The sequence below is a fragment of the Leptonychotes weddellii genome, chromosome 7, assembly GCF_054177405.1.
Source record: "Leptonychotes weddellii isolate Sample4059 chromosome 7, ASM5417740v2, whole genome shotgun sequence".
NCBI lineage: Eukaryota > Metazoa > Chordata > Mammalia > Carnivora > Phocidae > Leptonychotes > Leptonychotes weddellii.
In genome coordinates, this window is record NC_138375.1 from 29,520,762 (window position 1) to 29,535,875 (window position 15,114).

The following is a 15,114-nucleotide window of genomic DNA, read 5'->3' on the forward strand; positions in this document are numbered from 1 at the left end:
AAAAAAAAAAAAAAAAAAGAATTAAAAAAATTAAGTGATTTTCTTTCAATTTTGAATGCTATGCCCAGATAATCAATGGTGATAGCAGAATTTAGTCTCCAAAACTTAGCTTTTATTTACCCTTCCTCTAGAACCTACTGTAGAATATATATCCTATCAAAATCAGGAAAATAAACCAAGGAAGATAATATCCAGTAAAGAAGGGATCCAGTACAGGAGAAAAACTAAGATAATCCCCAATATGGTAATGAGGCAAAGTCCTAGGTAACAGATGGGTAGATGGCCTAGAGGCAACAAATCCAGACAGAAATGTGATAGAGGATCCAAGATGGCTGCAGGAAGGGGAGACTGATAAATTATCCTACAGGTTTCAAAGTACAGAATATTGTATTGAGAGAGATTTTGACAAAGGCATTTGAAGATACAGGAAATATAGCCTCAGGTTCAAAGAAAACTAAGCAAATGGAAAAAAACAAGGTAATTTAATAACTCCAGGAAAAATTATAAATAAAGAAAATAGTCACAGTATTGGCTTGGCAAATAGTTTTTACACAGTCACAATTATGAAATGCTAAATATGGATTTTTTAAGTATGATATAATTATATTAGAAGAATCAGGGTGTAGAGGAAAAGGTGTAAGAGAACTGAAATCCTTATGTACCATAATAGAAAGTCAACAACAACAACAAAAATCCATCAACAAGAATTAAGAAATAGCTTGTATGCATGCATAGATCAATTAGAAATATAGAGGTTAAAAAAAAACAACAACTAGAAATAAATACTAGAAGAAAAGAGTTGAGAGTGAGGGTAAGGAATTCTGTTTTATAAATATACCATACCTCTTAACACTATTTGACTTTTTGAAATATATATGTATCAAGTTTTGTTTTAATAAGTGACTTAGGGGTTTAGCTTTTTAGGAAGAAAATGTTCTCTTCTAACTTAGAACATAGTTTGTAAGACTAATAGCTGAGAGCTCTCCCTGGCAATCTTGATAATTACCAGCTGAAAAGCAAAGATAATGATAAGTAAGAAATCCCTTCTTAGTTATTAATGTTTGTTATGTACTAAATTGTGTCTCCCCCAAAATTCATATGTTGAAACCCTAACCCTGGTCTCAGAATATGACAGTATTTAGAGATAGGGCCTTTAAAGAAATGACTGTTAAAATGAGACAGTTTTGGTAGGTCCTAATCCACCCTGACTCATGATATCCTTCTAAGAGGAAATCTGGACACACAGAGAGACAACAGGGTACACGCAGGAAACCGTGTGAGGACACAAGGAGGAGGCAGCCATCTGCAAGCTAAGGAGTCCTCTCCTTAGAACTCATAAGGCACCAACCCTACTGAAACCTCAATCTCAAACTTTAAGCCTCCAGACTGTGAGAAAATATGTTGTTAAAGCCATTCAGTCTGTGGTATTTTGTTATGGAAACCCTTAGCAGATTAATACAATACTTCTTACTATTTCCAAGTTGAAAACTCAACATTGATATTTTAAACTTATGTTTAAAACATTATTTTAAACAAAGAATTTTTCCTCATTATTCCAATCAAGCTTTCCCGCTTGATCTGGGATTTGGGATGGAGTTGAGCCTGCCCACCCTTTAAAAACCCTCAAGGATTATGAACCACTGCAGGTTTTTAAAGCAAGGGAGCAACAAGATAATTAAACTATCTTTCTAAAAGACAAAACACTCATTGCTTGCTCCTCACTTAATATTTGCTCTTGATGATATAACAATAAAAAGCATAGAATTTTAGAAACTAAAGAGAACTCTACAGATCATCAGGTCCAATGGTTTTCAACAATTCAACATTTTCCCCCCACCAGCTAACCAAGATAATGAGTGATGGGCTCTTCTACCCCACCATAACCCCAGCATTTGAGAGGGGCAGGAGATGGGGTAATTCCTCATTATTTTGAATTTTTTTAAGCATTTGCTACTTTCCTTAAATGTTTTAATTAATAATATTAAATCCAAGGTTAGGTTATATAGATATTCCACATTTGGAGAAAAAAGTCTTTGTTAAGTAAGACTCCAAGAAAAGTATTTAAGTCAGAGTATGTCTCAATCCTTTTCAAAAATACAATTTACCACCGAAGTTCACCTTCCATTTTGTCCAGATTCTTTAACCTGCACAATCCCTCTATAATACAAATCTTTCCAGCAAGTGAGCAAATGTGTAACTGCACCATAGTCTACCCTAACCCAAAGTATTGTCACAGAATCAAAAGTTTTTAAACTACTACAATGTAAATGGAATCTCTAAATTTTCTTATAACCACCATTTGTATAGCTCAACTAATCTCAAAACCATCCACGGCTAAGAAATTACAGAAGTTTCCTGAAAGATAGAGTAAGAATGCACTGGACATACTTTCATCAAAAACTCATTAAAATATACATTGATATTTTACATTGGGGGATCCAGAAAAAGCTATAATCGTAGCTGAAATGGACTGTGGAAATTAGAAGCACATTCTAATTTCTGATAAGGCTTTCTCCAATCTCCTATATCAATCAGATGCGATTAAGAGCAGTCAACTTGACTGTTAAACCCCAATTCAGGAAGCATCTTCTTTCTTAGACCTAGTGTATTGATACCTGAACAAGTAGTAATCTCATCTGTCCCAACTACCCCCAAAATCTCCAAGCAATGGCTTAGTAGAAACCCTCTCATTAATTGCATAGCTGAAACAAGACTAGGACAGCCACAATACTGGATACTACTGGCAGACTTTGGAAAGATTTGGAAAGAATATGAAAGCAGAATCCATTTGGGACTGAACTCCAATTCATCACAAATCAACCACAGTTCCCTCATATCCCACCCTGCTCAGCCGAATTTCAACCCCAATTAACTTTAAGTAACAACTGGGTCTTACTGAAACTCCAGATGTATATTCTATCATTAAATAAGGAACTGAAATAGGAGATTCAAAGCATTCTCTCAAATGCATTCATGTACTGGGCATCTACTATATGCCAGTAACACTGCCACAGAAAACAGTAGTAACCAAAAGCAACCTGGTCCCTGGGACCTTCCTGGCCTCTGAAGATGACCAAAATAACTGTAAAGTAAGAAAACCCAAAAAGTTTTAAAGTGCAAAAGACTAAAGCAAAAAGAATAGACATTAATAATGCTCATCCAAGAACTACATGAATGTTGTATAAAAAATTAACTATCACAAGGTGGTAAGAAATACAGATGTTATGGAGCATCGGCTGGCTCAATCAGTAAAGCATGGGACTCTTGATCTCAGGGTTCTAAGTTTGAGCCCCACACTGGGGGCAGAGATTACTTAAAAATAAAATCTTTTAAATTAAAAAAAAGAAATACAGAAGTTACAAAATAAGAGCAGAGCAGGATGAATTTTACAACAGAACAATTAAAATCATTTAGAAAGCAGTACGTTGCAGAAATGTGACCGAAAATTTTATGGAACACATACCAAAAATGAGGAAGAAATTAGCAAGAAAAAGAGGGATTGCTGGAGTCCAGCTCCAGCCGGGGTGGGTCTCTCGTAGGAAAGACGGCGTCGGCGAGTGAGGAGACACAGACACAGGGTCAGGTTGCAAGCATCTCCTCCTGACAACATCGGAGGAACTTTATTTGTATGTTAGGCTATTTTTGTTTTTCCAAATCTTAGATCATTTTCTGGATTACAGCCATAGCCTTCTTTCATTTTTCCTTTGTAATGATTAACATGACCTTTATTGATTTCTGCTTATTGGCTTTCGCTAAAACTAAAAAACAGTACTCAAAGAGAAAGGTGCTAGGCAGAGTGTGACCGTCTTGTTATTTTGTTCTATAGAAACTAATTCTTCGTGGAATTAGTTTCATTATGATTGCTTAGATAGGCGTAACTGAGTAGTCACTTTATCATGAAACCCCAGAAATATTTCCACAATTAAAAGACTGCCATAAATAAAATGAAAAAGAATAGCAGGAGCCAGCCCAGAAATATTCCCACAATTATAAAGATTGCCATAAACAAAATGAAAGAGAATAGCAGGAGCCAGCTGTGGAGTCTCCTGTTTTCAGGATCGTCCCCTATACTTGGACTTTGTCAAACAGCATGAGTAGCTTGGCTTGCGCCAAGGGATGGTGATAGATAAAGAACAGGGAATCAAGTAAAATTCAACTCATGCACAATAGAGAGTAGAGTATAATTCCACCTGTGAATAATAGAAGCCCCCTCCAAGAGAAAGCTAAATGAATAGAATGAAATCAATAACCATACAATCAAGGTACAACTGAAGACTTTTTTCTAATACATGAACATTTCATCAAATTATAAATTAATTAGAAGAAACAGAGGCATATCTTCATTTTTGAAGCAATACAAATCACAGAACTATGACTGTATAAATAGTATTCAAACAAAAATTGAACAGTAGCAAGGGAGGGGAAGGTGTCATGACAGCCACTGTAATGAAATCAAATCCTCTCTCTCTCTCTCTCTCTCACACACACACACACAAACACAGACACACACTACTATTAAGTAAATAAATAAGCAGGGTACATGATCAATTTGTTTTTTTAAGGGAAAATTAGTGCACTAACTCCTTTTTCATGGCTGGTATACCAATAGAACATTTTAGGGAAATAAAAGGGAACTGGTATCTTAGAATAGCATTAAGAGCAATATATTTTTTTAAAAATCTGTAGTTCCCTTACTCAGAATTTAACTTAGAATTAAGTAGATTTAAAAATGTGCATAATTATTGCGCACCTGGGTGGCTCAATAAGTTAAGCATCCCACTCTTGGTTTGGCTCAGGTCATGATCTCATGGGTCCTGAGATCGAGCCCCAGGTTGGGTTCCACATGGGAGTCTGCTTGAAAATCTCTCCTCTGCCCCTCCCCCCACTCATTCTTTCTCTCTCTCTCAAATAAATCTTTTTTTTTAATTTATTTGAGAGAGAGAGAGAGCACATGAGAGGGGGGAGGGTCGGAGGGAGAAGCAGACTCCCCACTGAGCAGGGAGCCCTAAGCGTCCCAGGATCATGACCTGAACCAAAGGCAGTCACCCAACCAACTGAGCCACCCAGGTGCCCTAAATAAATTTTTTTTTTAAATGTGCATAATTGTTTTTATTATAGTGTCTTATTTAAGAACAAAGACGGCAAATAACCTAAATGACCAATTTCAGAGAACAGTTTAATACCTTGCTATTCCAACATAACAGACTTTCTCATAAGACTATAGAAAATGTTCTTATAAATATGAAAAGAACACACAAAAATTATATATGCATTCTACATTTTCTAGCTATATCAAAAATATTTATATGACAATGATAATGTGCTAAAATGAAAATAGTTATTCTACAGTGATTTTTTTCAAATTTTACTTACTGTTTTATATTCTTTACAATTAAAATATCTGAAAGGGAAGAAAAAAAAAAATGATAGGTGTTAGATTCACCTTTTTTAGAAATAGGGCTGAACGCCCCATTCTCCTACATGAGAAGGCAATCTGTGTACAAAACACAGACCTGGGTTCTTTCCAGTATGAAGGTTGTTTACTTAATGTTTGACCTGGGCAAGTTAAATTACTTCAACCTTCTATTCATTTGTCTATAAAAATAAGAATACCACATACTCCATATAAGAGTGACTGTAAGGAATGCATGAAGTAGGGTTTGTAAAGCACTTTTCATGGCATAGTAAATGCTTGATAAATAAATGGTGGCTATCACTATTTAGAGCTATTTATTTTCCACTGCTCCCAAATCTGCCCCCATCACTATTTAATCAGCCCTAAATTTTCTGCTTTAATCCACATATGGCCAATTATCTCAGCTCTTTGATTTGTCCTCCTTATCCACTTAGATTCAGTAGCATTCCTTCAAGCCCTAATAAGTGCTAAATAATAGCTATAATTTCTATGCATCTAGCTCCCATCCCCATAAGCTTCAATTCCACAACCTGCCCCATCCTCCCCCCTTCCAGCACCACCAATCCTGAGATTTCTAGCTTCCAAAGTTCAACCCTTCCCTGACTTTGGTTAATTTTCAACATATTATTGCTAAACATACACACTTAGCACCAAATCCTTGACAGTGATTTCACCTACTATCTAAAAACTACAGGAACACTTAGTCAGTCATACAAGAGCACAGAGCTAAAACACAGGCTAATCAGACTTGAGTTTAAATCAGGTTATTTAAAAACATAAATCGACTTGATTTATAACACGTAACATAATTAAGATACACAACTGTGTAATTAATATTCATGACATACCCACTTTATGCCCAAACCTACTGATGCTCTAACTCTAACCAACCCCAGAAGACTGACATTATTAGTAACACTTTACAGGTAACTGAGGAACAGGAAGAGATCCCTGAGATCATGACTTGAGCCAAAATCAAGAGTCGGACACTTAACCGACTGAGCCACCTAGGTACCCCTACATAGTTTTGAAAAGAATAATAGACTGAATTGCCCCATACCAGTAAAAATTATTCTAAAAATTCATTCATTCATTTAAGAAATAGTTGAGTACTGCACTTACTATATGCCTGGCACTGCTACTATGATCTTTATCCTATATGAGAAAATTAATTCAGTCTACTGAAAACCTGCCTCATATCAATTTCAATGTTTTTTTGTTTTTTGTTTTTAAAGATTTTATTTATTTATTTGAGAGAGAGAGAGCATGAGAGGGGGGAGGGTCGGGAAGGTCAGAGGGAGAAGCAGACTCCCTGCCGAGCAGGGAGCCCGACGCGGGACTCGATCCTGGGACTCCATCCTGGGACTCCAGGATCATGACCTGAGCTGAAGGCAATCGCTTAACCGACTGAGCCACCCAGGCGCCCCAATTTCAATGTTTTAAAACAAGATACCAAGAACACATTTTATTCATTCTACCAGATCAATTTAAAAGTTTCTCAAAAATTAGGGGCACCTGGGTGGCTCAGTTGGTTAAGCGACTGCCTTTGGCTCAGGTCATGATCCCGGAGTCCTGGGATCAAGTCCCACATCGGGCTCCCGGCTCAGCAGGGAGCCTGCTTCTCCCTCTGACCCTCCCCCCTCTCATGCTGTTTCTCACTCTCTCTAATAAATAAATAAAATCTTTAAAAAAATAAATAGAAGTTTCTCAAAAATTAAAGCGTTACAAGGGAGAAAACAAGAACATAAAACCAAAAGCATATAAAATGACAAGTGTAATGGATTGAATAGTGCCCCTGCACCCCAAATTCATGTCCACCAGAACCTAGAATGTGCTCTTATGTGGAAACAGGGTATTTGCATATGTAATCAGTTAAGGATCTGAAGTTCACGTAATCATCCTAGATTTAGAGTGGGCTCTAGATCTAATGAATGGTATCCTTTATAAGAAGAGGAGAGAGCACAGACACACCCACAGGAAGCCATGGGAAGACATAGGCAGAGACTGGAGTTTTGCTACCACAAGCCAAGGAACACCAGGAGCCACCAAAAGCTGGAGAGGCAAGGAACAGACTCTCACCACGAACCTTCAGAGGGAGTGTAACCCTACAAATCCCTTGATTTGGGATTTTTTGGCCTCCAGAACTTGGGAGAGAATAAATTTCTGTTGTTTGAAGCCACCCAGTTTGTCGTACTTTGTGATTGCAGCCCTAGAAAACAGTTTTTTTCTAAAATATGATATTCACCATTAAAATTAACAAAAGTAATCTTTTTTGAAAACCAGTTTTCTAATTTGCACTACAAATGCCCCAAGAATTCTTAAATGGAACACGCTGTACATAATGACTGAGAACCAAGCAAATGTCCACCTATATGAGTATCAGTTACTCCCCTGTGCCCTCACACAGTGACATCTGTGGGAGTTAGCTGGATAGGACTTCTTGCTCCTAGGTATTATGTTCCAGCTCCGTAGTTTTCTGCTTTTTGGTGGGTTTTTTTTTTTTTTTTTTTAAGATTTTATTTATTTGACAGAGAGAGACACAGCGAGAGGGAACACAAGCAGGGGGAGTGGGAGAGGAAGAAGCAGGCTTCCCGCCAAGCAGGGAGACCGATGTGGGGCTCGATCCCAGCACCCTGAGATCATGACCTGAGCCAAAGGCAGACACTTAACGACTGAGCCACCCAGGTGCCCCAGTTTTCTGCTTTTTGAAGTTGTCTCACCCTCACAGCCTATTAGGAGTCAACTTTTACAGCCCCCTCTCCAATGTTCTAATTTTCTATGGGCTAGAAAAATCATAAAACTAAAATTATCACAATGAATTTTAAGAATTACGCTCTACGAAATACTAGGACTGAAGCCTCTACACACACAGAAAAAGACTTTGTAAGCAAGGAAGTCTAGGAAAGGATGTATGCTCTCCCTTTTGAAAACCCGCTATGCATATTAACACAATAATGGCTCTGGATTGCCTGGTAAAGAAACCTATTAAACATTTTTAACCTCTCTTACTTGGACACAGACTTTTCCCTCCAAAGTTTTCAAGTAATGTCCCAACACTGATGGCTCAAATATTTTCTCTTTCAGAGCAGGCAATAGCCCTTCTGAGTATCATCTTTCTCCCTCTTTCTTCCCAGCAAAATCTTGGTAATTTAAAGCTATCATATGATAATCTGTTCTTTTCCTTAATTATAGGAACAGTTATTTTGCCTTGAACCCAATTACCAACACATTTCAATATCCGAATTCCAGGAACATAATACTTTTGAAAATAGTGTTTTAGGGGCACCTGGGTGGCTCAGTCGTCAAGCTTCTGCCTTCAGCTCAGGTCATGATCCAAGGGTCCTGGGATCAAGCCCCACATCAGGCTCCCTGCTCCGCGGGAAGCCTGCTTCTCCCTCTCCCACTCCCCGTTTGTGTTCCCTCTCTTGCTGTGTCTCTCTCTCTCTCTCTGTGTCAAATAAATAAATAAAATATTTAAAAAAAAGAAAACAGTGTTTTACAGCTTGGAAAAAACACATTATCACATTTGAGCCTCACAACAAACCTATGATATAGGTAATTATGAGGCTCTAAGAGATTATGTAACTTGATGAGTAAAGTTATTAAGTGATCAAGTTGAGATAGGCCTTCTGACTCCAAGTCTTATGGCCTATCTACTCTACCCCACCAACAATATGCAGTAGAAAATTGCAGGGGGGGAGGGGGGGAGCTGGGCACAATATCAAACCTCAAACCCTGAACTGCTTTCTCAAAACTAAGCAAAGGATTCTCTACTGACTAAATTTAGTTGCAGCCAAATTAACTGCTGCTCCATAGAATCAATGAGTATCAAGCAGACCCTGTCAGGAATACGCATTAAGAGAACCAGCCCCCTTTCCAAAGCTCAAAATCTTACTCTGCAGACTGTCACTGTTTTACAGTAGTGCTAAGATACTGGGTTTTTAAAAAGATTTTATTTATTTATTTATTTATTGGAGAGAGAGCAAGTGTGAGGGGGGGGAGGGGCAGAGAGAGAGGGAAAGAGTGAGTCCTAACCAGGCTCCACACACAGTGCGGAGCCCAATGTGCGGCTCCATCTCACAACCCTGAGATCATGACCTGAGCCAAAATCAAGAGTCGATCACTTAACCGACTAAGCTACCCATGCACCCCATGATACTGTTTCTGAACAAAACGGAAGACAAGTATTTCTGCCACGGAAGACTTGTAGGTCACCCACAGCAAAGGTTACCAAAATTCACAATGTCTCCCTCACAAGAACATTGGATTAGTCAACTACTAGCTAACAACCTGTTATTGCTTTCCAAAGGGAACTTTGTCTACCTGTAGAACACTGTAACAAATGCTCTTCTAATCAGATATATAATCATGAAGTGAAACAAGATCATACTGTGAAAGAGAAAATTTTAAATAGGAAAGAGGTGCCACAAAGAATTATCTCCTGAAGATACTCTGATCACCTATTTCATTCCCGCTCTAAAATTAAAAGAGTAGGGGCGCCTGGGTGACTCAGTCGTTAAGCATCTACCTTCGGCTCAGGTCACGGTCCTGGGATAGAGCCCCGCGTCAGGCTCCCTGCTCTGCGGGAAGCCTGCTTCTCCCTCTCCCACTCCCCCTGCTTGTGTTCCCTCTCTCACTGTGTCTCTCTCTGTCAAATAAATAAATAAAATCTTTAAGATAAATAAATAAAATTAAAAGAGTAAAAAAAAATCTCACTCCGGGGTGCCTGGGGGGCTCAGTCTGTTAAGCACAGGACTCTTGATTTTGGCTCAGGTCATGATCTTGGGATTGTAAACTGAGCTGCAGTTGGGCTCCATGCTTAGCCGTGCAGCCTGCTTAGGATTCTCTTTCCCTCTCCCTTTGCCCCTCCCCCCCACTTGTGCATTTTCTCTCTCTCTCTCAAATAAATAAATCTTAAAAAAAAAAAAAAAATCCCACTTCTAGAAGTATAAGGGAAATACCTTAATCCTGGAGAAGGATGAGCTTTAAAAGCTATAGTGGAAATCTGAGAAAGGCAGGTTTTCTTAATGTAACATTTCAGGCATCCCAAAAGGCAAACCAAATACCCATGTTCCACCCACCACCAGCTTAAGCAATAAAACATCACAGATGCAAGTGAAGCTCTGTATGCCTCCTCCCAGATCCCCTTCTCCTTTATCTTCCCCTAGAGTATGAATCCATAAACAATACTGTAACAATGTTTTCCCTACATTTATTTCTACAAATTTAGTTTTATATATTCTTTTGAATACATAATACCTGCACTGCACAATTAAACAACACAAAAAGATATACAGTGAAATGTCCCCCTGCTACCTAGTTCCCCCACTCTGAACAACTAATGTAACTGTTTCATGTTTATCTTTAAAGGGACGCTCCATATATATATGCAAGTAGTTACACTTAAATACCTTATTTGCCCCTATTTTTTATACACAAATGGTAGGTATACTATACACATTTGTTCTACTACCCCCTTATTCTTCCTCTTAAAAATACACCTTGGAAATTGCTTCTTAAATTATATATAGTCTCTTGTTTTTTTCTTTATGTTTGCAAGGTATATCATTGTATGGATAGCCATAATTTAACTACTGTCCTACTACAAAGGTTATTTCCAACCTTTTGTATTTATAAATAATATGGCAATGAATAACTCATTATTTCATACACACACAAGTATATCTATAAGATAAATTCCTAGAGGTTGAATTGCTGGGTTAACTTTAATAAATACTGTCACACTCTATAGAGGCGGCAACAATTTACTCTCACTAGCAATGTTTGGGTGTTTTTGTAGGATTTAAAAATTTATATAAATAACATGACAGTACATGTTCTACTTCTTTGGTTTTTGTGGCCTAACCTTATAAACTTGAGATCTACCCATGCTGATATATACATATTTATATAACATATAGATTTTTTTCCTAAGTAAGCTCTACACCCAATGTGGGGGCTTGAACTCATGACCCAAGATCAAGAGTTGCATGCTCTACTGACTGAGCCAGCCAGGAACCCCCTCCTTAAAGAAATTTTTAAATAAGACAAAGAGAATAGTCACCTATTTACCTGAAATTGCAGTTTTATGTAGAAAAATACTTACCAACTTAATAAATAGGTTGCATGTATAAACAACTTATTTGCTGAAGACCACCTACACCACTAAAAAAACTGTCTTCTCTTCTCTTGGAAAACTTAATAAAAACTGCCATTTTAATTTACTGCAATAGAAACATGACTCTCTTTTCATCCATGCTTTTATAATTGCTATACCTGGGGAAAGGCACGTGGACCCTGCAAGGGAGGAGAGGCTAACACCTTGATAACCAGGGGGGCAAAAAAAGATAACTTGGGAATAATAAAAGATAATTCAAGCATAATCCCAAACCAACCCTAGTAGCCTGTTTAAACTTTCTCCTCACAATGGTATCATTAGGTTACCAAGTGACTTTTTTAGCCTGTAGTAGGAAACAAAATAATCACTGCGAATTTTTAATCGCCTTCACCCCCCAAAATTAAATTTCTTCTAAGCATGTAAAATCATATTGGGAATTTTTCTGCATATCAATATCATATCTTCTATTAGATTCCTTTTCTATGTTAAATTTACCAATGTGTAACTAATTTTAAAAGCTCTATCTACTCCAAATTATCTCCATTGAAATATATGATTACTCATATCATTGATAAGAATTCTTGTCAAATTAAGGCTAAGTTACCAACATCACCATTGTAATAGTTGTTTTTGCCTGCTCACTGAGCAGCTATGTCCGCCTTTCTCCTAACAATTAATACCCATTCTGTATAGATATTTATCCTGTCTCTCCATACTAAATTCTTCAGAAAAAGATGCCCCCACCACACACACATTCAACAGTGGGCCATATTCCACCAAGGGTAATGCAATCTCCTTTGCTAGTACCTACTTAGGAACACAAGCCTAACCCAATTAGCACATGGCATCCCTGGCCCCAGGGACAGGATGAGCCAGTGACACTCATGAGAGGTATGCTGAAGCTTCCATGCTTTGGAGAAAGAACCACAGAAAGAGATGTTCTTGGCTAGGTTGAGTTGGATTTTCTATTACTGCACTTGGAGCAGAAAGCATCCCAACTGTTTAACAACTTAAAAATGCACTGGTTGAGGATTTTGACCAATATCAACTAATGTATTTATGAGTAAATTTAACCCTATCTATGAAACCTGTGATTCTTTGATGAATATTGGCTTTTCTATACTTTGGAGAGGTCGACTTTGACAGTATAACACTTCAAGAGAGGCACATGTGGAAGAACGAAGGTTAAGGAACAGCACTCACTGGAAGGATTCATGTCACAGCCACAACACAGATCAAATCCAGAAAATGAAAAATTTCTCTTGCTTTCCTATCTGCCATGCCAAAAGCTACCCAGCAAATAAGAAAATGAGACCTGACTTTGCACAGGTCTTTAATAGAATGATGAGCATCCTAATCCAAGCAGAACCCTGGGAGGAGTGAGGGTATCAAGACTGTCATCACTATTTTGGGGCACTACTGAGCATTTCTTACAAATATTTGTAAAGCAGTTTGTAATTGCTAACAAGTAAAGAGACAACATAGCCAAAGATAAATAATTTTAAGGGCACAGAGACATCTTACTGACCTAATACAGACCCACCCTGATGGCTCTTATTACCCTATTCTGGCATTTGCTTCTTACTTTCTTACATTGTTGGCCTTGCTGATTTTCATAAGAAGGCTTAGGCAGTTGCTTCCCTGTGGGCTATACAGCAATTTTCCAGTTCTATGACTCAGAAAGAGCAAGAGAAGGAAGGGTTCTCCTCTTCCATCCCTAGATAAAATCAGAAAATGTTTATTTAGCTCCGGTAAAGCAAGGCTCAGTTAGTTAATTCACTGTACACTTTCACAACTTTTTTTCTTTCAAGTCAAATATTTACCAAGAGCTTAGTATATGCAAGTCATTGCTTATTATATATCCAAAACCAATGCATGAATTATATTTATCAGTTCCATGCTTCCTTCCTCTACATCCCTAATAACAAAGTCAAATATTTTAAAGAAAAAAAATATTTACGCCTCACAAAGTTTTCAATTAAACTTTTTTGTGCCAGAATTGGTGGACTGGTGATCAAGTTTGTTATTTCCAGAATATTGTGCTGAAACACAAGGGTAAGAGATTCCACACTTTACTTAAAGAAAAAAAGTTCAAATGATGTGCACTAAATTATTAAAACATAAATATCCTGAGAAAATAAATGGAAACGAACTACATTAATGAGCTAATAAATACTATCTGGAGGCAACATCTGCACTACCTACCAGGTTTGGCAGAGTCTGCAAAACTGATAATTCAGAAACACTAAAGGCACAGAGTCTGCATTCAGAACATAAACCATGCATCGCAAATACGGACCAGTTTACATTCATTAACTGCTCCGAAAAAAATTTAGTCATCCTTCCCAACGAGATGGCCCTTTTTTTAAAATTCTAAGCTACCCCCAAAGTAAGCTTACTTTTTGGGGAAGGTGGTGGCGGGGGGCGGGGAGACACATTTCACACCTGAGAACCAGCCCGGGCAGGTAAGTCGAGAACCTCCTAAAGAGGACGGAAATACGGACAATACTGAGGACTGCCAGGGAAGCGATGGGCTGGCCCTGAGACGAGCGAGCACAGCCCCAGCGAACAAGAGGCCCTCTCCCCAAGGCTCCGGGCCGAGACCCCGGCGCCCCCACCCAGCGCTGGGAGCAGCTGCGCGACCCTAGCCTGCCCCACCTGGGGAAGTTCGCACCGCCGCATCCCCGCCCCTCGCACTGGCAAGCCCCTCGGGCCGCGGCGCCGTCGCCATGGCGACCGGTCCCCACCCCCACCCGGCCGGGGAGGGTCGCGCCGCAGTCCCGCGGTGGCCTCTGACTCCGCTCCCGCTGGAGCCAGAACGGGGGCTGCCGAGCCTGGGAGAGAAGGAACGCCGGGGCAGGGGAGGATGAAGAGGTGCGAAAGGCGGAAGTCGCCCGGATCGCGGGCTGGGGCCGAACCTTGCCCCAGGGGTCCTCACCCTTGACTTTGCCGAAGGTGCCGACCCCCAGCGTGTCCCCCAGGATGTAGTGGCCGATCTTCACCCGCCCGTCGTGTTTCTGCTTCTCGGCCGTCGCCATCTTTCTCCAGGAACTGAGTCTGCGCATGGCGCCGCGGGAGGGGGCGGAGGGGGCGGGCAGGGCCGCGCTGGGGGCGGGCAGGGAGGGGGGTGGGGACGCGGGAGTGCAGCCGCGCCGCCGAGCCACCGCCCAGCGCCGCCCGCCGGGTCCCCGCCGCCGGCCGTGGCGCAGACGCTCCCCCTGGCGGGGCGGGCAGGGGTCGCTGGGAGAGCCACCGGTACCCCCCCCTTCCTCGCGCTGCTTCGTTTCGGCCTGGGGCGCCCGCCCACCTGCGCGCCGAAGAGGGCAGCCCCTCGGCTGCCACTCTCCTCTGTGGCGGAGTTTCTGCCAGCAGTGATCTCCCCTAATCGTTACTCCTGGGGAGGGGTACCGCTCTCCTTGCGATTCCGAGGGGACAGTTGGGCACTGAGGAAGCCCACTCGGGTGAGGCAGTTGTGTGGCTGGTTACTAGTGCAGCGTGAATTGAATCATAGCAGGGGACACCGCCCTGTCACTGTTTTCTAACCTTTTCATTTTCCCTGTGCGGATGGAATCTAAAAGCC

At 40.1% G+C, this 15,114-nt stretch overlaps 1 protein-coding gene across 7 annotated transcripts in view; it reads right to left on the minus strand.

Annotated features, from left to right (window-relative positions):
* The window catches only part of PRKAA1 (protein kinase AMP-activated catalytic subunit alpha 1), a 33,880-nt gene extending 19,252 nt beyond the window's left edge, over nt 1-14,628 (minus strand). For 3 of the 7 annotated variants that reach the window (XM_081826059.1, XM_081826058.1, XM_081826054.1), the window contains exons 1-2: nt 14,473-14,596; nt 13,128-13,251 (exon numbers count right to left, since the gene is read on the minus strand). Coding sequence is in view for 2 of the 7 variants with exons in the window: in XM_006733333.3 (XP_006733396.1) it covers nt 14,473-14,599 (127 nt within the window). In the remaining 5 variants the exon portion in view is untranslated. Of the gene's footprint in view, nt 1-13,119; nt 13,252-13,933; nt 13,954-14,472 lie in introns of those variants that run through there. The other 4 variants (XM_006733333.3, XM_081826053.1, XM_081826056.1 and 1 more) reach the window with 3 other exon arrangements.
* Between the last annotated feature and the right edge of the window lie 486 nt (nt 14,629-15,114).